The following is a 27,466-nucleotide window of genomic DNA, read 5'->3' as shown; positions in this document are numbered from 1 at the left end:
AGTATCAATGCTTCATAGCCTATACCTATAAGAGTTTTGAATGATTGAATAGAGACCCAACCTTAAGGACCTCGGCATATTGTACTAGAAAGACATTAGTAGTTAGACGAACTATAGAGACAGATTCATAAAAATAAGAGGACCAAGACTCATCTGATTTATCAAGAAAAAAACATTTCATATGTGAATTTGGAGAACAATATATCTTCAGGTAAGGAACGAAAATTTCCAAGAAATAGCATATGTATCTTTCGAAAGATAAATTAATTTTCAAATTCCAGGATCGCTAGCCTAACTAGTATTCTTCTTGCATGACTAAGAGGATTTTGATTTCGATTCACAAGTTTCGCTGGTGTGGCCGATGATGTGAAGTGGTTCTACAATATTACATTCCAAAAGATGTAAGTTCTCAACATAAGTGAGCCTGAAACCAAAATCGATTGGATTAGAAAGATGCATTAGCTCCAACATTCTGCTGAATGCTACAGAACTCCCAAGACATGAAAACTGAATTACATGTCAATTTATCAAACAAATGGTTTACATAACAAGCCAAACCTACATGACTCCAGGATATTGCATATTTACAGGCTAATTTGTGGTCAGACTAGCTTTTCTAGAGATCTTATCCACAAAATAACTCAAGATAAAGTCCAATACACTTTCTAGTTAATTTAAATCAATATGCATCCAGAATCTCCACAGGAAGCGTATGAAATAAGGACAGAAATAAAAAAGTTACAACCAGGGCTAATTCAATGACAGAAAATGCACCCGAGCAAACAAGTATTCTTTTCCAGCTATCCAAGCCCCAGTTTGTGACCACTGCACATCCTCCCAGTCCAGATTCTCCTCCAATACCTATTCAAGAAGGGTAGATAGATCAATGTTAAAGTTTGGGCTCCTATCGTTCTTTTCTCCTCGAAAAAACAGATCACTTTATTTCTTGTGAGTATACTGCTGCATACTTATATCACCAATTTGACCGGCATCTGAATTAAGAACATGAACAAGGATCATGCAAATGTACAGACTATAGCTAGCAATACTCTATTCTCCAAGTGAGACATGTAGTTTTGGCAAAATGTTATACAAACCAGCGATAAATGACATGAACTGACATGGTGAGGATTTCACTTTATGTACGCTAAATATGGAGGGAAGAAGAGCACGTGATTTCTCTAAGCTTATTGTAACAAGGTGAGATATGTCCTGGAATGTTGAAATTAGCAAAAGGTACTGGGAATCTTCCAAGTCCAAGAAATGCAAAGCACACATGCAAAATCCAAAGAAAGGAAACTCAATAATAATGCTAATAATACCTCCAGATATTCAGGGGCAGAGGAATTCCAACTGAACGCATAACTTTCTGGGGAAGAGGCTTTACATCGAGACCACCGAAACACATCGATCACAGTATTTTCGGCGTCATTTCTCTCTCCATTCACAGAATGTGAGTGGTGATTTTGGGATTTCTCTGTCTCAGCTTCATGCTTTTAAGAAGCGGTAGTAGCTTTGACCATCTTTTCTCCAGTGAAACAAAGCTCATAACTTTAATAAGTCAACAAGAAAAAAAATTCGCTCAGAAGTTGCATTGCTAATGAATAATCCAGGTGAAACTATGCTTTGTGCCTGAGCATTCGAGTCATTCCTATATTTTTCTGCAATTTGTAGTTAAAAGTGAAGCCAACCATAGATGCAATGAACATTCTGAGAAATAAAGGTCTCTAACAGAATCGGCAACTCAGTTTTGGCACTAAGGTTTAAATTTCAGTAGACTAGTCCCTGTATACCACACAACAAGTCTGCTCCATACTCACACTTATCAGACCAAGGTCAGCAGAAGATACATGCAGTATCAATCGTGTGAAACAAACTCCATGAAACGAGGTTTCATATTCCAGAAAGGCAGTTAGTAACATAAAGATTTACCATAGACTGTCCCAGCGTGCATAATCAATTGTCAACAAACATCTATGAATGATGCTAAGTATATACTCTGCAAGAAATATGGTACCTGCAGGAATGAGTCTCCAGATAGAGCACTTCTCCCATTTTCAGACGTGCAGATGTATATAGGGGCTTTTTCAGGCCCTTGTCCGCGACAATGCTCAGGCAATCTTTAATCCTACAAAAAAAGCACTTGCAATTTATCAGAGCACCACTAATCAAATGAACAGAATCTTAGCAAGCAAGATAGAGGCACATGACTTAGAGCTGACCAGTTAATAACCTAAGCATGCGCAACCAAGACAAAATACATAACAGGCCCTCGTCCTGCAAGCTACAATTAATCAAGCATGTTAACCTTAACTTTTCAAAAATGGGTAAGTTGGTGATTTTAAGTGTGTAGGTTATTTTAAGCATGTAGCCTTAGGCGATGGCAAGGTTAATTCTTTAGGTGCACAATTAGCCATTGACTAAATTTGATACACGTGACATGTGATATGGTATACTTTTTTATGAACCACTATATCTTTTACACGATTTTCCTTGGAAAACTAGATCTTTTGCCCAATTTTCCTCTATTCCCACATGTAGTTGCATGAGTGCGGGGAGATCAGTACGGACCATTCCCATCCTTTCAGGAATGTGATTGGTGGTAAGAACACAAAAGACGTGTCGCTCAAAAGGTCAAGGGGTTCCATCCAAAATAAGCTCCAGAAGCGGGAGTGAAGAGATGACAGCATGGGGCTCTTCAAGCCAGCAGAAATTGAGAGTATACGTATGTACTTATGCATAAAATTGACAAGGGCAGCTTCCTCCGACATGCTAAACCAAAACAGAAGGTATAAATTCCTAGATTATGGTGCTTGGAAAGCTCAACTCTCTAGAAGACAAACTGCTGGAAATAACAAATGGGAAAATAAAACATACCAAGGTTCATTGCAGAGATTGTATTGTATTGGAACTTCTCGAACAAATTGTTGTTGCCGCAGTGCATTCTAAAGGACAAAACCAATTTTATTAGATTAGCTAATTAGCATGCATATAGAGAATAATATAATATGATACAACATTGAATTCAATGGTAATCATGAAAATGAATTTGCAATCCCCAACACCTGACAACAATAGCTATAGCCTTTTACGAACAAGGGATCCCTACATGGTTTCCCCTGGCAGAACCCGAGAAAATATTGGGTACGTCTCACGCTCCAGCCTGGCAAACAAGAAGGCGGTGGGAGCGCGACACGTGTCCGTGTGGGACCTACAATTTCAGGCACCCATTTTGAAAATTTTCGTGTACTGTAGCTCTGGAGAAAAGGGTTTTATGTCGCGGGTTCTTTCTTTGCGCCCTTCTCTCTACCCTCGCTCTCTCTCCCCGACGAACTCCCTCTCTCTCTACCCTCGCTTTTTCCGACCGGCGAACCACCGCGAGCAACCGACAAACCAGGAGGATATCGGCGAGACGACCGAGAGCAACCGACCGGCGTGCGACCTCCTTCTCTCTCTGCCCTCCCTCTTTCCGACCGGCGAACCACCGCGCCGCCCCTCTGGCTCCGGTTCCGGCCCCGACTCGTCCGTCCCTTACTCTTTCTCTCTCCTCGCGTCTCTGTCTGCCCTCCCTCTCTTCGACAGCGAACCACCGCGCCCCCCTTCCGGCTGCAAATCCGGCACCGGCTTGTCCAGGTAATTTCTCACTTTCTCTTCTCTCTTCTCTCTGTCTGACGGTGTGACGGAAGGGATTTTATAGGAGTTCAACGATGCCTGAAGAGTCATTAGTAGTATGCTTTTCGCCTGTAATTTTTCTTTAATCTTGGGTCTGGCTATTCATTATGCCAGTAGGACATACTCCGAAAAGGCTCTAAAAATGATTATATGGTGCATCATGTTAAAGTTTGTTGTAATGTCTGGTTTATTAGTTTTCAGTGATTGTAATTTCTGTCAATATCCCGTCTCTATGGAACTAACAGTTGTTACGTGTGTTGATGCAGTGGAAGTTTGTTTTGCTTACTGCAGAGGAACACAGCCAAGTTGGATTGGAGACGCCGTGTTCGTATGGCTTTGGATGTGGTAAGTATCTGCTTCTTATTCGTGTAACTCAATCCATTGTTTTCTAAGTCCAGTATTTTACATTTTGGTCACCTGAATGTTTTTTTTTTCATCTGTTTCTCAGTGAGCATTTGTTTTGCTCCTTTTTATACCACCCTCATTTTGTTCTTGTTGATATCTTTCACATGTACATTCAGCATGTAACCAAATTCATCCTCTTGTAGGTGCAGTGTTTTACATTTTGGTCACCTGAATGTTTTTTTTTTTCATCTGTTTCCCTGTCAGCGTTTGTTTTGCTCCTTTTTATATTGCCCTCTTTTCGTTCTTGTTGATATCTTTTAAATGTACATTTTACCTTGTACATTTTACCTTCATGCTGATAAAAATTTGAGACGAGTGTCTTGAACCTTAGCATTCCTAACTTCCCGAGACTGCTTGGCCCGTGAACTTTTGGCCTCCAGAGTTTGTCAGTTATTTGAATTCTACTATCTCTTGTATGTTATCTTGCTGCTTTTAACGTTTAATTATTGAATTGGATACTTTTCAGGCTAGGGGCATGAATTATCTGCATCATGACAATCCACCTATCATTCATCATAATTTGAAGTCCTCGAACCTCTTAGTTGACAAGAATTGAAATGTGAAGGTGTGGCTACAATTACAGAGTTCCGTCTTTCTGTTTCAAGATATATCCCTTTTTTTAGATGCCATATATGGGTTTTTGCTTATGAGCTCATTTATGATTTGCTAAAATTGTAATTTAGGTGAGTGATTTTGGTCTGTCACGTCTGAAATCTAAAGCATATCTCACAACAAAAACTGGGAAGGGAACGGTATGAAAATTTTACTTACTATTTCTTCAATAACTCTTATTAGTCATCATTTGTAACTTTCCTCTTTAACTATCTGAAATTATAATTCTTGGCTGACTTGACCTGCGATCTCTCTCTTTTTCTCTAGCCTCAGTGGATGGCACTGGAAGTTCTCCGTAATGAAGCCTCAGACGAGAAGTATGTTTTTGTCTGTTGAGTTTTATTTTGAAGACTACTACCTTTATCTATCTAAAGATAGATTTGGTATCCTCATTTACTTCTAATATTTCTCTGCATCTCCAGATCTGATGTGTACAGTTATGGAGTGGTCTTATGGGAAATTGCCACCCAGAAGATCCCGTGGGATAATCTCAATGCAGCGCAGGTATTTTTTTTTCTTTTCTGTCACCACATTCCATTTCGTCTGACAATTGCACCTTTTCGATCAGTAAAAAAGATCCATTGAAAAAGGCATCGTGGCGTCTTGGATCTCTTTTTCACTTCTCTGTGGAGATGGACTTGGCAGGCTTTGTTTTTAGCGACATTTTATGTGAACATGAAAGGGGGGCTGAATGACTATGCCCGATCTGCCGTCTTTTTCTCTCCCTTTTGTTTCTGTTAGGAATTACATGAAATCTATTATTCGGAATGCTTTGAACAATGCTTTACTCAGGATACTTGCAGGTAATTGGTGCTGTGGGGTTTATGAATCAGCGGCTAGATATCCCTCATGATGTTGATCCACAGTGGGCATCTATAATTGAGAACTGTTGGCACAGGTGCTTCTTCTCCTTTAGTGTTTATCAAGCCCTAAGTACACTAAACAGAAGCATGGAGTCTGCAAAGGATAATTCATTCATCTTGGGTAGAAAATGGAGAAGCATTTTTCTGGTCACTGATGCAATAGAATTGGACACAGAAAATGATGCTCTATCTCCGATGAGCATTCGACATTTACCACTTGTAGTTAGGCAGTTTCATGACCTTTTTTTCTTCTGGCATAAGTTGATGTCATTCAGGAGCCTTTTTTTTTTTTTTTTTTTTTCCTTTTTGTGAGGACAAAAATTGTCAATTTGTTACAATTCGATACTGATGTGAGAACTGCATTTTCTCCTAACCAGTGATCCAAAGTGCCGACCGACGTTTTAGGAAATACTGGAAAGATTCAAAGATTTGCAGAGACAGAACGCACTTCAATTCCAGGCTTCCCGCTCTGCTGCCGGCGACAACACTCCAAGGGAAACGTGAACCATCCGATGCATCAAGAGGATTTGTCTATTCATTACATTGGTGAACAGTCCAAGCAAACCTGGCTATTTGCCAGGAAGTTGATGTTGCCAACCAATCTCGGTTCGCTTTGCTGCTTCTGGACCATGAAATTTGGCGACCATATTTTTGGGACCATTTTGAGAGGATAGAATGTTTGTCCTTTGTTTGAGCAATTCAATTGTGGGTGGATCTAGGACGATTGTATGTCGCTTTTGTGCATTTATTGGAAAAGTCACAAAGGATCTTGTAGATATGTTGCAAAGTGTTGTGGAGATCGGAGGCTGAGCACATTAGGCATTGCCATCCATTTGTTTGTGATACATTTATAGGGGAACATTAGATTCTCATCATAAAGTTGTACAAATCAAATTGACTTTGATGGCTCTTAGTGGTGAAACAGAGCTTTGCAATGGTAACAGGGGTTGCGCACTACTAAAGCTCAAGGCAGATTCTGCTTCTAAATCGCTGTTAGCCCATGTTGTTCGCCCCATGGAAGTCCATCAATGAAGATATCCATGCCTGTTCTACAGTCGTTAGCCGATTGTGCCAGGGGCTACTTCAACAAAATTTTACATGCAATCAAAGGTCTTCAGTTTTCCAGAAAGTTTGATGCTTTAGTTTCTCGAATTAAATTCAGTCTAATGAGCTTGGACTTAGGGTCGCCATCCCACCAGGCAACAACCCAACAACTCTTCGAAGCTTTGTATCAGAAATCAACCTCACATTATTGAGCATAGGCTCGTGGATTTATGATTTTTTGTTCGTCGAAATTGTACATGATTTTTGTACCGTCCAAAAGTCCCAGCATGAACTACATGGAAGGGCAAAAATGCAGGGCTGAACATTAGCAACCAAAATCGGCGAGAGTACAAACAATCTCCAGAAAGCAAGTCATGTATCCCCAAAAGAAGCACGACTCATACAGCTTTTTGATCCTACTTGGACAATGTTATGGGCAAGTCGCTATGTCCTCAGAAAAATCACAAATCCCATTTTTCGTGCCACCAATTCTTTATTGAAGCAAGGAACGAATTGCAGCAACAGTATCACCTTTATGCTCACATAAAGTCCTTTCAGCCACCTTCCGGTCCAGCTGTTTTCAGAATTTACCATACAATATTAGAAAGCTCAGGCCAGTGAGAATAAATGCGTTCAAGCACATGGCATAAGCTAACTGACCTCAGGTTCATTAGCGATTATATCAACGTCAGCTGCATTGATCTTCACAGCAGCCAATTCTTTCTCCCTAGGGAACAATGGGCCACAAGAGAATTGTAAGTCAAATGAGACGACAAAAAACCATAAAGAAATTTATGCATTGAGTACCTATGAAACAGCACCAGAGATGCACAAATTAACACAAGCCAGAAACTAGATGAAACGCTTCCCTGAAAAGGGATGATAATGCATGGATGCATTTTTGCTATGGACAACCTTTGAGCCTAATAGTTGTAACGAGTACCAACCTCAACACACAGAAGATCTTACATCCTCCACAGCTCAAATGTGGTAATGTGGTGTCAACCAAACTATATGATTGTGGTGCCATGGGAATTTCCATTTGTCAGAGGGCATGTTCTACTTGAAATGAAGGTGCGCAATGAAACCATAAGCTGAAATTTTTTTATAAAGAAACATGAAGCATCTGTGCACACAGTACTCCAATTACACACTCCACTGCGCAGCGGACACTCAAAGCCACTTTCATCTCTATTTCTCTTTCAGTTAACTTCTCTCCTGCAAAGCCTATATGTGCCAGAATTGCTTGCATACACAGTGTTTATTCCAAAAATGCTTGCTAGCTTCTTGATTGTGTTTGCTCGCTGAAAAACTAAAAGCAAACGACCCCTTTGATATCAGTTGCATAACTAAATACTCGGACAGGAGAGACCACATAGCCACGTAAGTGAAAGGCCAAATTTAAAGAAGATTAAAGCCGAAAGACCAACTCCACAAAATCCTTCCTCATGGGGAGAGATTAAACTCTTCAAGAAGCCAGCAAGTTGGTTGTTATTGTTAACACTCCTTCCAACCTAATTCAGTTTTGCTATCAAGCCAAGTATTCTCTGAATGTTGCCAACTTTGCAGAGGGAAAGAACTTGCTTCTGTTTCGACAACTTCACCTCTATTTTACCTTCAAGTACTCTCTCTAATAAAATGGCAGTCAAACTCGACATGTTTTCCTTGAATATGAAAGCAGGCAATTTCCATGAGACATAAAGCCAATCAAAGGAGTGTATGAAGTAACCAACAACTTAGGTCTAAATCTCTCAGACTTTGCGGGTCACTATCATTACTATTTTATACTCTGCCTCATAAGTTGATAAGGATACAAATGATTGTCTCCCACTAGGCTACTATACCAAAAAAATTGCCCAGAACCCAAATTAAATACTTAACAATTGGTTGATAGACAAGTGCAAAAATCCTACATTGTTAGCATCACAACATCTGTCAAACTTTTGGATTTCACTACTTTTTGGTAAAAAAAAAATTACCACACTCTAAAGTTCCCTATAGGTTTAAGATTAGTTCCACATCTAGCTAATGAGGTTTCATAAAATTCTACATGAGCGTACTTGCAACTTTAACTTGCAAGTTTATCGAAAATTTTTAGCTTTTTATCATATGAAAAATTATTTTATAATGGGTCTTTAACCTCCTCTTGAGAATGGCCTTTCATGAATGCAAAGACCTCAATTTTCTCAAAATCTTATGTGACTATACGGCCTCAAATTATCCAGCTATTGCAGTATGAAACTAGCATGAATAGGGTACTTTGCACTTAGCTTTTGATCAAGTAAACACTAGCAAGAGCTTGCAAAATAAACACGAGTAACAATACATGTGAGTCCCACATGAGTGAAGTTCACTGAGAGAATGTATCAATTGTTTTTTCTGCTGTGAGTGACTTTTGGTGACTGAAGAAGTGAAGTGCAGTGAAGTGCTTGATCTCAATGTTAGCCAAGCTTCCACTCTTGCATCTTTTGCGTGGTTGACATTGCGTATTTTCATTTGCCTCATGGGACTTAGTGCTACTTTCCTCAGAACCAATTTTAGTTTCTGTGATTGCAATCAAATCAGGTATTTGGTTGCACCTTCCTTTCATCCAATAGTATGAATTCGTGGCCTACAAACATGTTGTAATAAAGATATACACACGTAAGAATGCATGAAATGGCTGCATCCGTTTCCTAAAATTGAGTTCACAAACTTTAGACTTCTATTTGCTTGCTAAATAAAGCCAGAATGTTCAGTTAGTCTTCGCTTCCCATTTTGACATGACCAATCTTTAACCGGTGACAGTTCTCGATGCTTATTCAACCCAAAATTCCAACTATTATTATTTTTTATAACTTCACATTAGTTTGTCACCAGATAATATTTAAGTAAGCTCATGAAGGATGGCCATTTCTGATCTCGGGGTTATCTGTTTTGCATTCTTCAATGACTATACGTAACTCTTCTTTATTTCTTTTTTTCAATTTCCTTCTTTGCAATTATGTTTTGCTTTCTAGGCAGGACATCTTTGGGACCAAGTGAAAGCTTTGCCTACGGTAAAAATTGGTACCCATACGATAACAACTTAACTAATGACTTTTCAGGCATCGCTACACTCATATAAAATCCCTTCCGTCACACCGTCAGACAGAGAGAAGAGAGAAAAGAGAAAGCGAGAAATTACCTGGACAAGCCGGTGTCGGATCTGCAGCCGGAAGGGGGGCGCAGTGGTTCGCTGTCGAAGAGAGGGAGGGCAGACAGAGACGCGAGGAGAGAGAAAGAGTAAGGGACGGACGAGTCGGGGCTGGAACCGGAGCCAGAGGGGCGGTGCGGTGGTTCGCCGATCGGAAAGAGGGAGGGCAAAGAGAGAAGGAGGTCGCACGCCGGTCGGTTGCTCGCGGTCGTCTCGCCGATATCCTCCTGGTTCGTCGGTTGCTCGCGGTGGTTCGCCGGTCGGAAAAAGCGAGGGTAGAGAGAGAGGGAGTTCGTCGGGGAGAGAGAGCGAGGGTAGAGAGAAGGGCGCAAAGAAAGAACCCGCGATAGAAAACCCTTTTCTCCGAGCTACTGAGACAGGAAAATTTTCAAAATGGGCGCCTGAAATTGTGGGTCCCACACGGACACGTGTCGCACTCCCACCGCCTTCTTGTTTGCCAGGCTGGAGCGTGAGACGTAAATCTCAAGGTCATTGTTTCACTTGTCCAAACCACTTTAACAAGCTTTTATTGTCTTGTCATCCTTGATAAACCATCACCAATTCAAATAAATTCCTTTTTACTGTATCACTTGTAATGTGCCGAAAGCTGTTAACAATTTCCCAGATTATGTGATGCAGCCCACATTGAAGACCGGCTCTCTTGACCAAGAAGATCGGCCCGCATTCAAGCTTGATAAAACCGAGAAGCTATAATGATATCTTGAGTCCATTCTAGAAGTTTGAAAGAAGACACCTTGGGAGCCATGAAGACATTATGCTTTTACTAGTTTCTAGTTCCTAAGCTCTTTATTATTTTTCTAGTTTCTAGTTCCTAGGCTCTTTAATGCTTTCAAGTTTCTATGCTCTATCTTTATTTCTTTGATGATATAAGCCATCCAATTCCTGGTAGAAGACAGATGACTTTTGATAAATGAAAACTTTGCTTTGAAGCAAGTATCGTAAACCTTGTAGAGTTCATCTCCTTGAAAACCTAGAAGAGTTTTCACTCCGTCCTGAAGAGTCGGAGCTTTCGAAATCTGCATCCTTGAAGAGTTGCAGTCATCGATCTGGAAGAATTGGTGTCCCTTTCAAGCAACCAACGAAGTTCCTATCTTTTCCTGTTCTGTTCGTTACTTCCAATCCAATTTCGACTATCCTACAGTGCTTATTTCAGAAAACCCAAAACAGAGAAATTGTAGATCCAGAAGTCTTTGTTCATTTGGCTTTGGAATCAGGTCGATCCGATCTGTATCGACAAAGATACGACTGTTCTCCTGAGCTTGCGCAGTGCTGAAATTTCTGTTCGTCCCGTTTCTTGTGCGCGAGTCACTCTCCCGATCCTATTGTTTGAGAAAGCCTCCCCTAGGCTTGCATCATTATGTAAATATATGGAGAGAGTTCGATGGGCAGTGAATGCGAGAGAAAAGAAAGATTCCATGGTTGCTAACCCACGCGAAACCAAAGTAAAACAAAATGAGTTGAGATCCAAGAGTCAAGGAGATCCTGAGATCGGGCACATTCAAGAACTGTAAGAATCCTTTATGCGTTGGATTGTCCTCTGTTTCTTTTCTTGTTGGGCCTTCGAAGGTGGAATCCCGTGTGTTCTGCGTGCGTTTGTAGAATTTGATATCTGAAGGGATTATGACATCTGAAATAGTTTTTTGGTAATGTGGGTCAAGATTGAGCGCTCTGTTTTTCTTTTTCTACGATGAACCAAAATCCATGTGATGGAACGAAATCTGCATGCTGTTTGTTTTGAGTATGCCGTCCAGCTATAGCGAAATGAATAAAGAGAATATTCAGTGTCATGTAGAACGATATTGGTGGGATGATCTATTTCTTACATGATTTGTTTTTCTGCCTTCTTCTGTATGTTAATGATTTTGGGCAGTCAAGGAGATCCTGATTGAAGTCCAAGCCTTCTGCATAAACTTTTCACGGATAAGGGAAGCAGCTGGGCTATTTAGGCTTCTCAAAACGATGGAAGCACAAAATTCGTAGTTTCTTACGTAAGTTGCATGTTGTAGATAATGATGGTTCCATTGCGAGATTTGTAGGAATAGTTGCATATCTCTCTCTCTCTCTCTCTAGTTGTAATAGAAAAGAGGAACATTTTGAGGTTCTGTGGCACCATCTGATTGGTTCAGCCAAACAAGCCATTCTTGCACTTTGATTGATCACAAACGACGGAGTCATCAATGTTAGTAGAATCACACAAGCTAATATCGTTATTGGCCTTGCCGGTGACAATTTCGGGGTCATGGAAGTATTCTATCATGTCGAATTAAAGAGCATATTGTTATATATAAGGTTGATCCGATTATGTGCAAAGACACCTACGATCACTCCATTAACCAGGTAATTCAAGCTGATGGAAATACGTCAACTGGGAGAACCAAATTGCTTTCTGTTTCATCTCCTTCACCGTTATTGGCGCCATTCTGCGGGTACCTCGAGCACTTTCACTTCTTCGTTTCTCAGTATTATGTTGAGTTGAGTGGATTCGACATATTCTAAGTCTTGGTGTACCATGTTGATATGTGGTTTAAGTGGTGCCACCGTTCACGGCATGCTTACTAATCCTAGTAGAGATGACTACTCACAGCATCATTCTAGCCAATGGAGTGGCGGGGGGCTCGTGTGGAAGGAGATGTCGAATTACGCACGCAACCTTATTCGTGCCAGTTCTAGAAAGGGCTTGTAAACTTCACACATCATCACGATTCGATTCCAATTTCCCTCCGTCTCTCCATTATTATAAACGCCTTCTCCATCCGCTCGTCGTATCATGTAATTCCACGTCATCACGATTCAGTTCCAATCTCCTCCCGTCTCTCCATTAATATAAACGCCCTCTACATTTCCGCTCGCTGTCCCATGTAATTCCACATCATCATGATTGGGTTCCAACTTCCCTCCCTGTCTCCATTATAAACGCCCTCTCCATCTGCTGGCTGTCCAATAAAATTCCAAATCTCTCTCTCTCTCTCTCTCTCTCTCTCTCTCTGCCTCTTCGATATGGATGCGCAAAAGATGGGTCCATTACTTGCGGGGTTGCTTTGCATTCTGGTACTGAAGACCATGCCTTTGGGGGCGGAGGACACGGCACGACGCTACAGGTGAGTAGCGAAGTACGAGCTCACGCCGCCAGGGGGCTCCCGGAAGCTGTCCGTCACCATAAACGGATGAACCCCCGGCCCGACCATATCGGCTTATCGAGGAGACCTGCTCGTCATCGAGGTCACCAACGGGTTGGGGAAGGAGGACCTCGCGATCCAGATCGACGTTGTGAGACCGGTAAGTAACGAAGACATCAAAAAGCATGTATCGTGAAGGTGTTCAGTCCATGTGGGAACGATGACTGATGATGTTGGGGTTGGGTTTTTGCATATTGGCGGGGCTTCGACGCACCCCATTCGGCCTGGCAAGACTTTTGCCTATCGGTTCTTCATCGATCGGGTGAGTCCCATTACAAAGATCCGTTTGACACTTATTTATGACTTATTTACTTAATATTATTATACCATATACTAACTTATTTAACATCCATATGGGTCAAAAAATGGATTTATGAGGCATTTTAACATGTCTAATTGGGAGAAAGCAACTTTCATGATCCATTTATCCCTGGCGTCGGCTTCAATTTTCATGAGGGTCCCCAAAACATGAACTCAACATCGCCTCCACTATGACCATCATCTCAACTACCCCCAATTCCATCACCCCTTAATGTCCCGGCTATATTTTACATTTTTGGTTCCGCTTCTTTGTTAGAATATAAGTAGATTTCGATTTCTTAGATAATTGAGTGGTCTGGGGCTTGAATAAGTAAAATTTAGTTAACATGAGTAATAGTGCACACTGTAATTTAAAAAAGAGAGAGAGGGTAAAAACTACCAAACGCATCCTTAACATAGACATGCATTGTCTAATATCTCATAATAAAGTAAAAGAAATGCACATGGTAGATAACTTATGCCATACTCATGGACAAATTAGAGAAAATTACAAAAAAAAAAGAAAAAAAAATCATAAACCTATTATATTTCTTGATCCGCCATTGTCCAAGCCTTTGTTCTCAGCCATACTAACATTTATGTTATTCACTCTTCTCACATAACTAAATTGGAACAAAAAGGTGTGGGTAGGAAAACTAGCAAACACTGTTAAGGGAATGCCCAGCTTCCTTCATTTCCATTTTTTCAGCTCTTTCAAGAATTTCCATCGATATACATGCCTTGCCAGATACTCAAGAACCTTGTAAATTCAAGAAAAAGAAAATAGCAATGCTTCCTGACATCGGTTACTTCTTTATTCACCAACCGTATCCATTAACCCTTCCACCCACAACTATTGTTAAGGTACTATCTCGGACATGGGGATTATTTCAAGCGTAGTGTCTTTTTTAGGGTGATTTTGGGGTTGATTAGAGATTAAGAAATTAATCAATGTGTATTTGGAAAAGCACATTGGAGTTCATCTTCAAGAAAGATGTTCAAGTTACTTCTGTTGACAGCAATAACTTTATGATCATCAAAAGGTGACTAGTGGCTTAGTTGCTTATCGTTCTAAGTCCAATAACTACGTTAAAGGCTCCCAGATAATTAGTTAAATCGAATCACATGTCCTTTCCTCATGGCATGATTTGATATCATACTATTAGGTTCATAAAAAATGCTTATTTTTCTGGTACATTTTGAAGTATGTAAATTAAAAAATTCCCCATGTGTATCTGCTATTTTTCATTTTAATTAGCATTTAGAGCATTTGTTCAGTCATTAAGAAATTTCATTTGTATTTTGTTGTGTGGAGACATAATTCCGTTCACCTTTCCATGGGTACGTTGTCTCTAGGACAACTACACATATTTTGCACGTGACGTAGATAGTGGGACAGTTGGAGTGATTGATCATTTTGAATCTCGTCCTATAATTGATGCTTTGAGTAAGAAAAACTGAAATCTCTCCTACATATCACATACCCAATATTAGGAATGTGCAACCGGGCCGGATTTACCCGGAACCCAGACCGAACCACCTGAAAAACAGGGCTGCGAACCGGTCCGGTTCCCGGTTCCCGGTTCCGAGTGAAGACTCACCCGTGAACCGGACCGGTTTTGGAACCGGTTTTTAGATATAGTTTTTTTTTTTCTCTCTCTCTCTCTCTCATTCGCAGCCTGCGGTTCGCAGAAACTCTCTATACGCAGCAACCCCGCGCCCAGCAACCCTAGATCCACTGCACCCTCGCCAATCGCCACCGTCGTCGTTAGCCGGTTCGCCTCTTGTTGGTGCGCCGTAGGAACGCAACTTAACTCGTTGTCGCCTCTCGTCTTCTTGTCGCTAGACCACCATCGCCTCTCTTTTGCAGCTCGCCGACTCCTACACAGCTATTCCAGAGCGAGGTGGGTCCGAAATTGAATTGTTTTGGTAAACCCTTTCTCCCTTTGCTTTTTTGGGAGGGACGGAGGTTCGGTTCCGAAGGATTGGCTGATCTAGGCTTTGCGGTTGTATGTTACTGACCTAAAATATAAGATTGTTCTGTTGAGAGAGAGAGAGGGAGACAGAGACTGGTGAGAGACCCAATGAGCAATATCTTAGGAGGCCTCAGAGACCAGAAGTGTTACAGCTTAGAGACAAAACAAAGAGGATGAGAATTTAGGGATACGGTTGTGGTTGTATCTCTATCCTGTGGAATAACCTAAAGAAATATATGATGACGAGGATCCTGTGGGTGCTCAAATTCTTATATGACACTCTTGTAGAATCTGGGAGATATGCTTCTCTTGGACCTTTGGTGGGTCTGTGTTTTTGGGAAGTACCTGGGGAATTTCTGCTTCACTAGGCCCCTCGGACTAGTTTATTATTGAACCGCTGATTAAACAATGTCTGTGTAGCTCAGTGAGAGAGAGTCATCCTTGTAGTCTCGAGGAAACTACACTTTGTATTTTTGCTATGTGTATTTTTGCTATGTGTGCATATTGAAGCCATGCAAGCTTCACGTGCAAAGCAGTGGAAACTCTTCATGCTTAACCCATCTCCTCCATCACACAAGCACAGGGTTGATGATGATATATAAATCACGGACAATATCTAATCATCATAGGTATCTTTATATACAGCTTTTGGAGTAGGTATGTTAGGAATATCCTGGGAAAGCAACTTTGATGACCTTCAGTTGATTTCGTACAGTTCATGTCCATCATCAATTTCTTCAAAGCTGATGTGAAGATTCTTACGATTTCCTCGCAGGTCTCGGTTGCACTTATCTGAGGCTGGTTTGCTGAAGTTGGTAGGTTCAATTCAAGGTCTCTGGACAGCCTGCACCCTTGAAGAATTAAAACCTTGGTCTGATCTTCCATAATTTTGTTGGACTCTGGGATTGTCTTGCTCTATTGGTCAGCACAAATAGAGCATTTGGACATTATTACAACTGCATGCTCTAGAGGACATATAAACTAATGGGGTGTTGATTTCCATGTTGCTGATTATACGGTTGCAGAACCACATTATTTGGTGCTTAATGTTTCAATACAAATTAGGAGGATTACGTTGTCTTCTCGCATATTAATGTAAAATTCGAAGACATATAGGATATCGGGCGGTTGTAAAACAAGTTCCAGTGGAAACGGGGATTGACTTTGGAACCGGACCAAACAGGGTGGTTCCAAAATAGGGTCCAGTGCAAACAGGATCCAAAAAACAAGAACCGGTTATAATAGGTAGGGTACAGGGTCCATGTTTGGAACCTACCCATCCTGGACCCAATCACCCCTAGAAAACACAGCTTCAAATCTTTAGCTCACTGTCATTGCCGATTGTTAAACTCCATCATCCAATGGCTTCTTCATTGAAACCCGAAAGGATTTATGATGTCTTCTTAAGTTTCAGAGGGGCAGAACTGCGTCGCAACTTTGTCGGCCATCTCTACCAAGCTTTAAACCAGAATGGAATATACACTTTCTTGGATAACGAAGAACTGGAAAGGGGAGACAAAATATCACCAATGCTTATGGAGGCCATTGAAGAATCGCACATTGCAATCATTGTTTTCTCCGAGGACTACGCTTCCTCAAGGTGGTGCTTAGAAGAGGTGGCGAAGATTATGGAGTGCAAGGAGCAAGGGAACCTCACCGTTCTGCCCGTGTTTTATAAAGTGGACCCAAGAGAAGTGAGAGAGGGAAGAGAGAGTTATCGAAGAGCTCTAGACAAGCACGAGTCCAAGTTCGGGAAGGATTCGGACAAAGTGAAGAGATGGAAGGAAGCTCTTTTCAACGCCGGTAGCTTGTCCGGTTGGAATTTGAATGATGGGTAAGTAGAGTGGAGTCCATATTTTGTGGAAGAAACTAATCTTTACAAGTAAGTATAAAGATTGTTTTCACAAAAATAAATTAATTAGTTAATCAACTCACACATGATTGTAAATTTGTAAGTAAATGTATAGATGCTTCATCTTATAAATCCTAAAAATTCTTAAGTTGCTTGAGTTAAAGTTAGTAATTTCGTACATGAGTTGGTAAATCTAAGATATAGTTAAAAGGATAAACAAAAATATGGCAAAATAGAAGATAAGTTAATAATTAAAAGAAAAATAAACTTGGTGAGTAATTTTAAATGAAAATTGATGCTCATAATTAGTTGATAATCGTAGAAAAATATGTAAGTCACTCTAATTAAGATTGGCAATTTTTAAGATGAGTTCGTGAGTAACTCAAATGAGAGTTGGTTATCCAATAGAAAAGTTGGGAAATTAAAAGAGCAAATAGCATTGGTAATTAGTAAAAGTTGGTAACTCAAAACTAGTAGGTAATTAGTTAATATGACAAAAGTTGGTAAGTAGCTCTAATTTATGTTGGTAATTTCATATAAAAGTTAGTAGATTGAAGGCCGTAACTAATGAAAATCAAATTTGGCGAGTTAGTAGTTGGTTATCTGCTAGTTATAAAAGAATTTGGTGATTTCATAAATTTATTAGTCTTTTTCCACCGACAATATTTTTGGCACTGAAGAACTTATTGAAATTCACTGGGACGGAAACAAAACATCTATTTTTGAGCATGGAACAATATTATCCTGATTTTGGCTGTTGCAAAGCCCTGTTTCATTCGTAAGCTCTATGGCTCTTTCTTTTGGATCCTTGTTGCCCTCCTCAAAGTATAATAAAAGGTCTAAACGTTTTGTTTGTGGGCTATTTGAGTTGTTTGCATTTCGTTTGGGTCAATTGAGTTCGACATGTTTTCAATTTTGGCAACCTAGTGTTAAACTTGTTACTCACACATGGCTAACCATGAAATAGACTCAACCAAAAAAAAGAAAAATCATAGAATGGACACGTGGCTCTTTCCAGTAATAGAAATTAGACATTAGGACTTTATCAGCTGAAAAATTTACAAACTCAGTTGAAAAAGATAAAACATTAAAATTTAATCAACCAATGGACAAAATGTTTAAGTAGTGTCATTGCACTTACCCCATTTCTTCTTCAGAAGGAATAAAGCAGTTAGCAACGCTTGATACAGGATAATTAGTCTATACAGACCGTGTCAGGCAATGACAGCGTGCTTCAGGGTTCTTTGATAATTTTCGGATTGCAATCTTAATTGCCGTTCAAAGTTCGTCCTAAATAGCTCCTTTTGGTTAAGTGCATAAATTAATGAAAAAGAAAAATAAGTGAATCAAGAACGTGAATCACTTATGTAGATAGATACATGAATCGTTTGACTAAAAGTTGAATCCTGAGCTTGTTCTCTCGGAGTTCTAATTCAACTAAGAGGGGAATACATTTTGTTTTGGCTGTAATTATCTAAAAATGTGACACACTACTTTGTTTTTGTTGGCCAGTGATTGCTCGTAATTGCTTATTCAAATTGCTAAAACGATGCTATAACTTCCTTTTCCGTTTTTATCAGAGATGAGTCGAAGCTTATACAAGAAATTGTGAAATGGATCTCCTGTCATCGTGACCAAATGCCTTTGCATGTTGCTAAGCACCCGGTTGGGATAGAATCTCGAGTGGTTATGCTAAAATCAATGTTAAACCTTGAATCTGATGATGACGTTGTGATGGTGGGATTATGGGGACAAGGAGGTATAGGGAAGACAACCTTGGCGACTATTCAATTCTACTTTTAGACAATTTGAGGGTTCATGTTTTCTGGCAAATGTTCGAGAAAGATCAAAAGGTTGCAAGGATCTAGTGACTTTGCAAGAAATATTATTGAAAGATACATTATTACTGGAGCAAAGATTAGAAGTGTCCACTGCTGATAAAGGTATTAATATAATACCAAGCAGACTTGGTTGCAAGAAAGTTCTCCTGATCCTTGATGATGTGGATGACCTGCGCCAATTAAATGCTTTAGCAGGAGAAGGCAAGTGGTTTGGTAATGGGAGCAGGATCATCATTACCACAAGAGATAAACATTTGCTAACTTGTCAGAGGATATATCAAGATCATGTGTATGATGTTAAAGCACTAGATGATAGTCAAGCTCGTGAGCTGCTTGGTAAGCACGCTCCTCAGACGCACCAAATCAGAATAGATCTAGTAAATGGGGCTCTGAATTATGCTAAAGGTCTTCCTTTAGCACTTGAGGTGTTGGGTTCCTTATTATGTGGTGAAACAGAAGATGTATGGGAAAGTACACTAATAAAACTTTCCAGGAGTCCTGACAAAACCATTAATAATGTGCTCAAAATTAGTTATGAGGGACTAGATGAAAATGAGAAAGAAATCTTTCTCCACATTGCCTGCTTCTTTAGGGGGTGGACAAGGGAGTATACAAAGAAAGTTATTGAAAGTTGTGATCTTGAGACAACTGTGGGATTTCAAACTCTTGTTAAGAGGCCCTTGATAAGATTTGAGTGGGACATCCTAGAAATGCATGACTTAATTCAATTGATGGGTAAGGAAATTGTGAACCAAGAATGTCGCGATGATCCCAGAAGACACAGCAGACTATGGTTGTATGATGATGTTGATGAGGTTCTGTCCAGTGACAATGTAAGAATTACGATTACGACCAAGGTTGTGCTCCTTTTCTTTGACTTTAATTACTAAAAATATGTATAACCTAAATATATCGCATATGCAGGAAGATTGTGCTGTAAAAGCCATAGTGTTGAAGCTACCTGAGTGGACAGAGATGTGTATCCATCCTGATGCTTTTAAAAAAATGAGAAGGTTGAGAGTGCTCATCTTGCACAACCTGCAGGTTTCTTTCCAAGGTCCTTTATGTCTTCCTAAGGGACTTAGATGGTTTGAATGGCCTGGATGTGCTCGTTGGATTACAGAATGGTCCTCTGGTTCAATGAAATTAGTGGGAATTGATATGAGCAAAGCCAGTATCACAGTAGTGCCTGAACAATTTAAGGTGAGCATTTACCTACACAGACCTTTTCATTGTCTACTTCTTTTGTATGTGTATATATGTATTACATGTACTAGAACACGAAACGAAGTGGCTTTCCCTAGTTTTTGAAGCCACTTCTCTTTTTATTTTTTCCCCCTTTCAAAATGACCCTAATTACTCGAGTAGGAAATATGTTTACGTGCAGCAAAATTGGCATTTAGAAATTAAGTGAAACAACTTTATTAGAAACTACTACACAATACAAAGAAATTTTATCAACATATGCCGAAGAAAAAGAATTTTTAAGGTTTGAATGCATTATGCTGTAAAACAAGGCATTCTTAAATGCTTAAATCAGTTTGTGCAGAACAGCATTTCTAAGTAGACGAAATTAAATATATATTAGAAATTTTGCCCGTAATGCATGTGCGTTTAGAAATAATATACAAGATCCGCACGGTATACCGCTAGTTTCTTAATTGAAAGTCAAAGCTAGGTTTTGAGTTGAATACATGAACTTTCTTTCTTCAAAAGGTTTTAAAAAGTTGGTTTCATTGTCTTTAAATGGCTTAAAAAAGGTTTCTTAATTTTTGGGAAAAATTCATTGTGATAGAATATATATTTTTGACATAAAGCTATTATATATAGTCTAAACCAGACTTCGGTGCTCGCCACATGACATTCACTTTACTTCTACAATTGGCACATGGCATAACATGTGGCTTAAATTTGTTAGTGGCCTGCCTTCACGTGGTTGCCACATGTCGCTTCATTTTATTTTTCTGATTGCCACATGGCATGACACAGGGCACACTTTTACCACGTGGCCCACTTCTGACCAATATTCATTAGCTTTTTTATTTGTCATTTCTAAATCCATTCTCTTACCACATATGTGTATAGATTTATAATTATTAGTAAAGTTTCTAAGTGTTTACTTATTTCTCAATACAGCACGCAATTCTTAGCAAATTAGTTCATAGTAACTTTGACTGAGATTTTTGTTCCGCCATATTTGCAGGACTTCCAACAATTGAAGTACATTAATCTCAGTTATTGCGAGTCCCTAATTCGTATCCCTGACCTCTCATATACTCGACATCTCGAGGAATTGGTTCTCTGTTGTTGTAAAAACATGGTAGAAGCCCATGAGTCGATTGCATATCTTGAGAAGTTACGGGAGTTGACTTTAGCTGGGTGCTCTCAACTTGGTGTTTTTCCAAGTGTGCTCATGACAAAAAGACTCCGGCTTCTTCAGCTTACAGATTGTAAAAAATTGGAAAGGTTCCCTGATATTCCACATGAACTTGAAAGCCTGACAGTTCTTTCGTTAAAAGGGACTGCTATTAAAGAACTTTCATCATCAATAGAAAATCTTGTTTCTTTTAGGGTATTGGTCTTATCTGATTGCAAGGATCTGGTAAGTCTTCCGTCTAGTATATACAAGTTACATAACATTAAAGAGTTGGAACTTTCGGATTGCACATCCTTCATTAGGTTTCCAAAGTACGATGATTCTGCTGATCCATCTATGAAGATCGTACTTCCAAGTTTAAAATTTTTAGACCTTTCTAGAAGTGGTCTGACTGAATTGGGGTTTCTCGAGAATCATTCCCGTTGTCCCAAATTGAGTCATTTAAATCTGGTGGGGACCAAAATAACTAGCCTTCCAACATCCTTTGAGCGCAAACATTTCGAAGTCTTGAGTCTACCATACATTATTGCAGCCCCAGGTGGCCTTAAATCTATAAATGAGTGGAGATCTTGCTATCCATATGTTTCTGACGGTAGAGAGTTTGTCAAGGAGATTTATATATACCCGTTTCGCCCAGTAAGATTCTCTCTCTCTCTCTCTCTCTCTCTCACACACACACACACACATTAATGTGCAGTGTATGCTGGATTCAGTGTGTGCTTGTATATTGCAACAGCAGAAAACAATAGATAGGAAGCTTAAGAAAAGCAAATAAATCTATAGTGGTTCTACACGTGCATGCATATGGTGGAGGTGGCTTCCATTCTTTTATAAGAATCATTTCTATCACATGAGACTTGTATATTATTATAAGCAAGGATCAATGTATCTCCACTCATTTATAGAACTAGTCAGGAGTGGAATTCGCTAGGATTACTTACTAAACTCAAAATTGAATTCTTCTATTCGGGTACTTTCTAACTGTTTATCTTATAACAGGCTTACAATGTTATTCTTCCTGAAGCAATGTTTCCAGAGTGGGTCCTCCCTATTGAAAATGGTTTTGTATCTTTTAGGGTTTCTAGGGACATGTACAACAAGTTTCTTGGATTCGTTCTCTGTGTTGTTCATAGTACTGATGAACAGGATCATGGGTCACAATCATACCACATAGAATCAAAAGTTAATGGCCAAATGCTGTATAAGCGTGAATGGACTCCCGTTGAAAATCACACCTTGTTTCTATTATTCATAAGGCCTACGCAGTCGGGATTTGCCAATCCTGTTCAAATTTATGGGAGTCATGTACAATTTAGTGTTAAAGTATCAGGTGGAGTCCCGAAAAAGTGTGGATTCCGAATAATGTGCGAGCCATTGGAGGAAGATTTAAAAGTTAAGCTTCAAGATCTAATGGATCCAGCTTTACTCTTCGAGTATGGTCATGAATCGACATATTCGAAACCCATGGGTCCACTTATGCATGGAACGATCAAAGCAGATATACAGAACGACTTGCAAGATTGTCCAGCAACGCTACTTTCAGCATCACGACAGCTCGTCTCCCATCTGACAGCACCGAGCTCTGATGGATGTAAGATCGTCACCTACCAACGACGGAGGCGACGAAGAGAAGAAGTTTGTCTCCCTGAAACAGAGTCCCTAGTGAACTGATGGCGACGGAGACTGGAGAGCAGAGGCGATGGACTAGCATCGCCGACCGAGGCTATGGAAACTGATGACTTGAAGGATGTGTAGCTGAGGTTCTGGGCTTCATGCAGCTCGCTGAAGATCAGGTAACGCCTGGCACATCCCAATTGTATTAAGTTGATGTAATACTTGACCTGGACTTTGAATTCGATTCCTTGGTTCTACAATTGTGCAGGAACTTCGAACAATGTGTTGTTGAATTTGTTCGAGGGGCGTTGAATTAGTGTTTCTTCGTAAGTTTTGTCTGTGGATGCTTAGTAGTGAATTCATCACTAATTGATGTTAGACGCTGCAAAATCAGCAACAAATCCGTAGAAGGTAGCTGTTCTTTCTTTCTCTGAGTAGTGGCAATTTATTGAAAGAAAGTCAAGAGAGAGGGGGATTTGGGTGCTTTTGAGGTGCCTAGCAGATGTGGATCTGGAGTATGTACCTATCATAAAGATCGTGCAGCATGTGATAGTTTTTTCACGGCAATTGAATTGCAAGAAACTTTGATATACGGTGTAGTTGTACACTGGTAGTGGTACTGTTGTCTGATAGTGTTGATTAAGCTGGTGGAAGCACAGGTGAAGTGGAGGTCCAATGGTCTACCTCCGATGTTTTGAAGCCTGTAATATATATTTTGTGGTTGGGTGATAAAAACTGTATACTTGGAACACAAAAGGATGTTAGTATGTGGCAACATGCAGGAGTAAGAAATTTTGGAGCAGTCAGCATTGCTAGTGCCCACAGAGCTCGTTGTCTTGTCTCTTTCTTTGCAAATGCTGATAGCTAGATAGCAGTTGATTTTAACTACTGTCTTTATAGCTCATCTCATCTTTTTGGCAGGACAAATACATGCAGAATAGACTCGTTAGACTTGTATGTGTTTTCTTGCAGAGTTTGATACGGAACAATCACATTGATGGTACGTGTTTGCATTTACTCATTTTCTTCATGCGTTGGGTTGTCCTTTATTTCTATTATTGTTGGGCCTTCGAAGGTGGAGTCCTGTGTGTTCTGCGTGCCTCTGCAGAATTTGATATCTGCAGAAGATTGTGGACTCTGTTTTCTTTTCTACAATGAAGCAAAATCCATGTGACGGAACGAAATCTGCATGCTGTTTGTTTTGAGTTTGCCTTCCAGCTATAGCGAAATGGATAAAGAGAAGATTCAGTGTCATGTAGGACGATATTGGTGGGATGATCTGTTTCTCACACGATTTGTTTTTCTGCCTTCTGTTTGTTAATGATTTTGGGCAGTCAAGGAGATCCTGATTGAAGTCCAAGCCTTCTGCATAAACTTTTCACGGATAAGGGAAGCAGCTGGGCTATTTAGGCTTCTCAAAACGATGGAAACACAAAATTCTTAGTTTCTTACGAAAGTTGCTTGTTGTAGATAATGATGGTTTCATTGCGAGATTTGTAGGAATAGTTGCATCTCTCTCTCTCTCTCTAGTTGTAATAGCAAAGAGGAACATTTTGAGGTTCTGTGGCACCATCTGGTTGGTTCAGCCAAACAAGCCATTCTTGCACTTTGATTGATCACAAACGACGGAGTCGTCAATGTTAGTAGAATCACACAAGCTAATATTGTTATTGGCCTTGCTGGTGGCAATTTCGGGGTCATGGAAGTATTCTATCGTGTCGAATTAAAGAGCATATTGTTATATGTAAGATTGATCCGATTATGTGCAAAGACGCCTACGATCACTCCATTAACCAGGTAATTCAAGCTGACGGAAATACGTCAACCGGGCGAACCAAATCGCTTTCTGTTTCATTACCTTCGCCGTTATTGGCACCATTCTGCGGGCACCTCGAGCACTCACTTCTTCGTTTCTCAGTATTACGTTGAGTTGAGTGGATTCGACATATTCTAAGTCATGGTGTACCATGCTGATATGTGGTTTAAGTCGTGCCACCGTTCATGGCATGCTTACTAATCCTAGTAGAGATTACTACTCACAACATCACTCTAGCCAATGGACTAGCGGGGGGCTCGTGCGGAAGGAGAGGTCGAATTACGCACGCAACCTTGTTCGTGCCAGTTCTAGAAAGGGCTTGTAAACTTCACACATCATCACGATTCGATTCCAATTTCCCTCCGTCTCTCCATTATTATAAACGCCTTCTCCATCCGCTCGTCGTATCATGTAATTCCTCTCTAATTCCACATCATCACGATTGGGTTCCAACTTCCCTCCCTGTCTCCATTATAAACGCCCTCTCCATCCGCTGGCTGTACAATAAAATTCCAAATCTCTCTCTCTCTCTGCCTCTTCGATATGGATGCGCAAAAGATGGCTCCATTACTTGCAGGGTTGCTTTGCATTCTGGTACTGACGACCATGCCTTTGGGGGCGAAGGACACGGCACGACGCTACTGGTGGGTAGCGAAGTACGAGCTCACGCTGCCAGGGGGCTACCGGAAGCTGTCCGTCGCCATAAATGGACAAACCCCCAGCCCAACGATATCGGCTTATCAAGGAGACCGGCTCATCATCGAGGTCACCAGCGGGTTGGGGAAGGAGGACCTCGCGATCCAGATCGACGGAGTGAGACCGGTAAGTAACGAAGACATCAAAAAGCTTGTATCGTGAAGGTGTTCAGTCCATGTGGGGACGATGACTGATGATGTTGGGGTTGGGTTTTTGCAGATTGGCGGGGCTTCGACGCACCCCATTCGGCCTGGCGAGACTTTTGCCTATCGGTTCTTGGTCGATCGGGTGAGTCCCATTACAAAGATCCATTTGATACGTATTTATGACTTATTTACTTAATATTATTACACCATATATTAACTTATTTAACATCCATATGGGTTAAAAAAAATGGATTTATGAGGCATTTTAACAGGTCTAATTTGGAGAAAGCAACTTTCATGATCCATTTATCCCTGGCGTCGGCTTCAATTTTCACGAGGGTCCCAGAACATGAACTCGACCATAGCCTTCACTATGACCATCACCTCAACTACCCCCAATTCCATCATCCCCTGATGTCCCGGCTATATTTTACAATTTTGGTTCCGCTTCTTTGTTAGAATAGAAGTAGATTTCGATAGGTAATTGAGTGGTCTGGGGCTTGAATAAGTAAAAATTAGTTAACATGAGTAATAGTGCACATTGCAATTTTTTAAAAAAAAAAAAGAAAGAAGAGAGAGGGTAAAAACTACCAGACACATCCTTAACATAGTCATGCGTTGTCTAATCTCTCATAATAAAGAAAAAGAAATGCACTTGGTTGATAAATGCAATACTCACAGACAAATTAGAGAAAATTATTAAAAGAAAATCATAAACCTATTGTATTTCTTGATCGGCCATAGTACAAGCCTTTGTTCTCAGTCATACTAACGTTTATGTCATTCACTCCTCACATAACTAAATTGGAACAAAAAGGTGTGGGTAGGAAAACTAGCAAACACTGTTAAGAGAATGCTTAGCTTCCTTCATTTCCATTTTTTCAGCTCTTCCAAGAATTTCCATCGATATACATGCCTTACCGGATAGTCAAGAACCTTGTAAATTCAAGGAAAAAAAATAGCAATGCTTCCTAACATTGGTTACTTCTTTATTCACCAACCATATCCATTAACCCTTCCACCCACAACTATTATTAAGGTACTATCTCGGATATGGGGTTATTTCAAGTGTAGTGTTTTTTTTTATGATGATTTTGGGGTTGATTAGAGATTAAGAAATTAATCAATGTGTATTTGGAAAAGCACATTGAGTGCATCTTCAAGAAAGATGTTCAAGTTACTTCTGTTGATCTATTCCATCCCTGTTGTGCAGCAATAACTTTATGATCATCAAAAGGTGACTAGTGGCTTCGTTACTTATCGCTCTAAGTCCAGTAACTACGTTAAAGGCTCCTGGATAATTAGTTAATCATATCTAATCATATGTCATTTCCTCATGACATGATTTGATATCATACTATTAAGTACATCAGATATGCTTATTTTTCTAGTACATTTTGAAGTATGTACATTAAAAAAATTCTGTGTGTATCTGCTATTTTTCATTTTAACTAGCATTTGGAGTATCTGTCCAGTCATTGAAAAATTTCATTTGTATGACGGTTGGAGTGATTGACAATTTTGAATCTCATCCTATAATTGATACTTTGAGTAAGAAAAATCGAAATCTCACCTATATATCACATACCCAATATTAAGAATGTGCAACCGGACTGGATTTACCCGGAATCCAGACTGAACCACCCGAAAAACAGGACTGTGAACTGGTCTGGTTTCCGGTTCCGAGTGAAGACTCACCCGGAACCGGTTTTTAGATATAGTTCAAAAGAATAAAAAAGGCGCCCCCCAAGCGTACCGACCCCTCTCTGTCTCTGTCCGTCTCTGTCTCTCTCTGTTCGATCTTTCGCGCACTCTCTCTCCCTTAATCGCAGCTGCGATTCTCTCTCTCCGAGCTCCTGCGATCCTGCCTCTCTCTCTCA

At 40.1% G+C, this 27,466-nt stretch overlaps 4 protein-coding genes across 4 annotated transcripts; 3 read left to right on the top strand and 1 right to left on the bottom strand.

The window, feature by feature from the left end:
* The first annotated feature begins 3,249 nt into the window (after window positions 1-3,249).
* LOC120288211 (serine/threonine-protein kinase EDR1-like) lies at window positions 3,250-6,495 on the top strand. The gene is made up of 7 exons (XM_039301761.1): window positions 3,250-3,633; window positions 3,939-4,017; window positions 4,761-4,829; window positions 4,957-5,006; window positions 5,112-5,193; window positions 5,493-5,587; window positions 5,930-6,495. The coding sequence occupies exons 1-7, from the start codon at window positions 3,275-3,277 to the stop codon at window positions 5,955-5,957; spliced, it is 762 nt and encodes a 253-aa protein (XP_039157695.1). The 5' UTR covers window positions 3,250-3,274; the 3' UTR covers window positions 5,958-6,495.
* Window positions 6,496-6,786: 291 nt separating this feature from the next.
* LOC120288212 (huntingtin-interacting protein K-like) lies at window positions 6,787-7,820 on the bottom strand. Its single transcript, XM_039301763.1, has 3 exons — window positions 7,544-7,820; window positions 7,257-7,323; window positions 6,787-7,170 (listed from the first exon to the last, which is right to left on the bottom strand). Exons 1-3 carry the CDS (start codon window positions 7,636-7,638, stop codon window positions 7,090-7,092), a joined length of 243 nt encoding a protein of 80 aa, XP_039157697.1. The 5' UTR covers window positions 7,639-7,820; the 3' UTR covers window positions 6,787-7,089.
* Window positions 7,821-14,926: 7,106 nt separating this feature from the next.
* LOC108955232 (toll/interleukin-1 receptor-like protein) lies at window positions 14,927-19,012 on the top strand. The gene is made up of 3 exons (XM_039301762.1): window positions 14,927-15,172; window positions 16,020-17,078; window positions 18,677-19,012. Exons 2-3 carry the CDS (start codon window positions 16,606-16,608, stop codon window positions 18,897-18,899), a joined length of 696 nt encoding a protein of 231 aa, XP_039157696.1. The 5' UTR covers window positions 14,927-15,172; window positions 16,020-16,605; the 3' UTR covers window positions 18,900-19,012.
* On the top strand, window positions 18,872-24,617 carry LOC120286032 (probable WRKY transcription factor 19). The gene is made up of 7 exons (XM_039301759.1): window positions 18,872-19,770; window positions 19,862-20,140; window positions 21,141-21,950; window positions 22,314-23,107; window positions 23,197-23,339; window positions 23,850-23,928; window positions 24,263-24,617. Exons 1-4 carry the CDS (start codon window positions 19,648-19,650, stop codon window positions 22,983-22,985), a joined length of 1,884 nt encoding a protein of 627 aa, XP_039157693.1. The 5' UTR covers window positions 18,872-19,647; the 3' UTR covers window positions 22,986-23,107; window positions 23,197-23,339; window positions 23,850-23,928; window positions 24,263-24,617.
* Window positions 24,618-27,466: the final 2,849 nt, after the last annotated feature.

This window comes from Eucalyptus grandis, chromosome 9, assembly GCF_016545825.1.
Source record: "Eucalyptus grandis isolate ANBG69807.140 chromosome 9, ASM1654582v1, whole genome shotgun sequence".
NCBI classification, from domain to species: Eukaryota; Viridiplantae; Streptophyta; class Magnoliopsida; order Myrtales; family Myrtaceae; genus Eucalyptus; species Eucalyptus grandis.
This window is presented reverse-complemented; position numbering and strand designations above follow the sequence as displayed.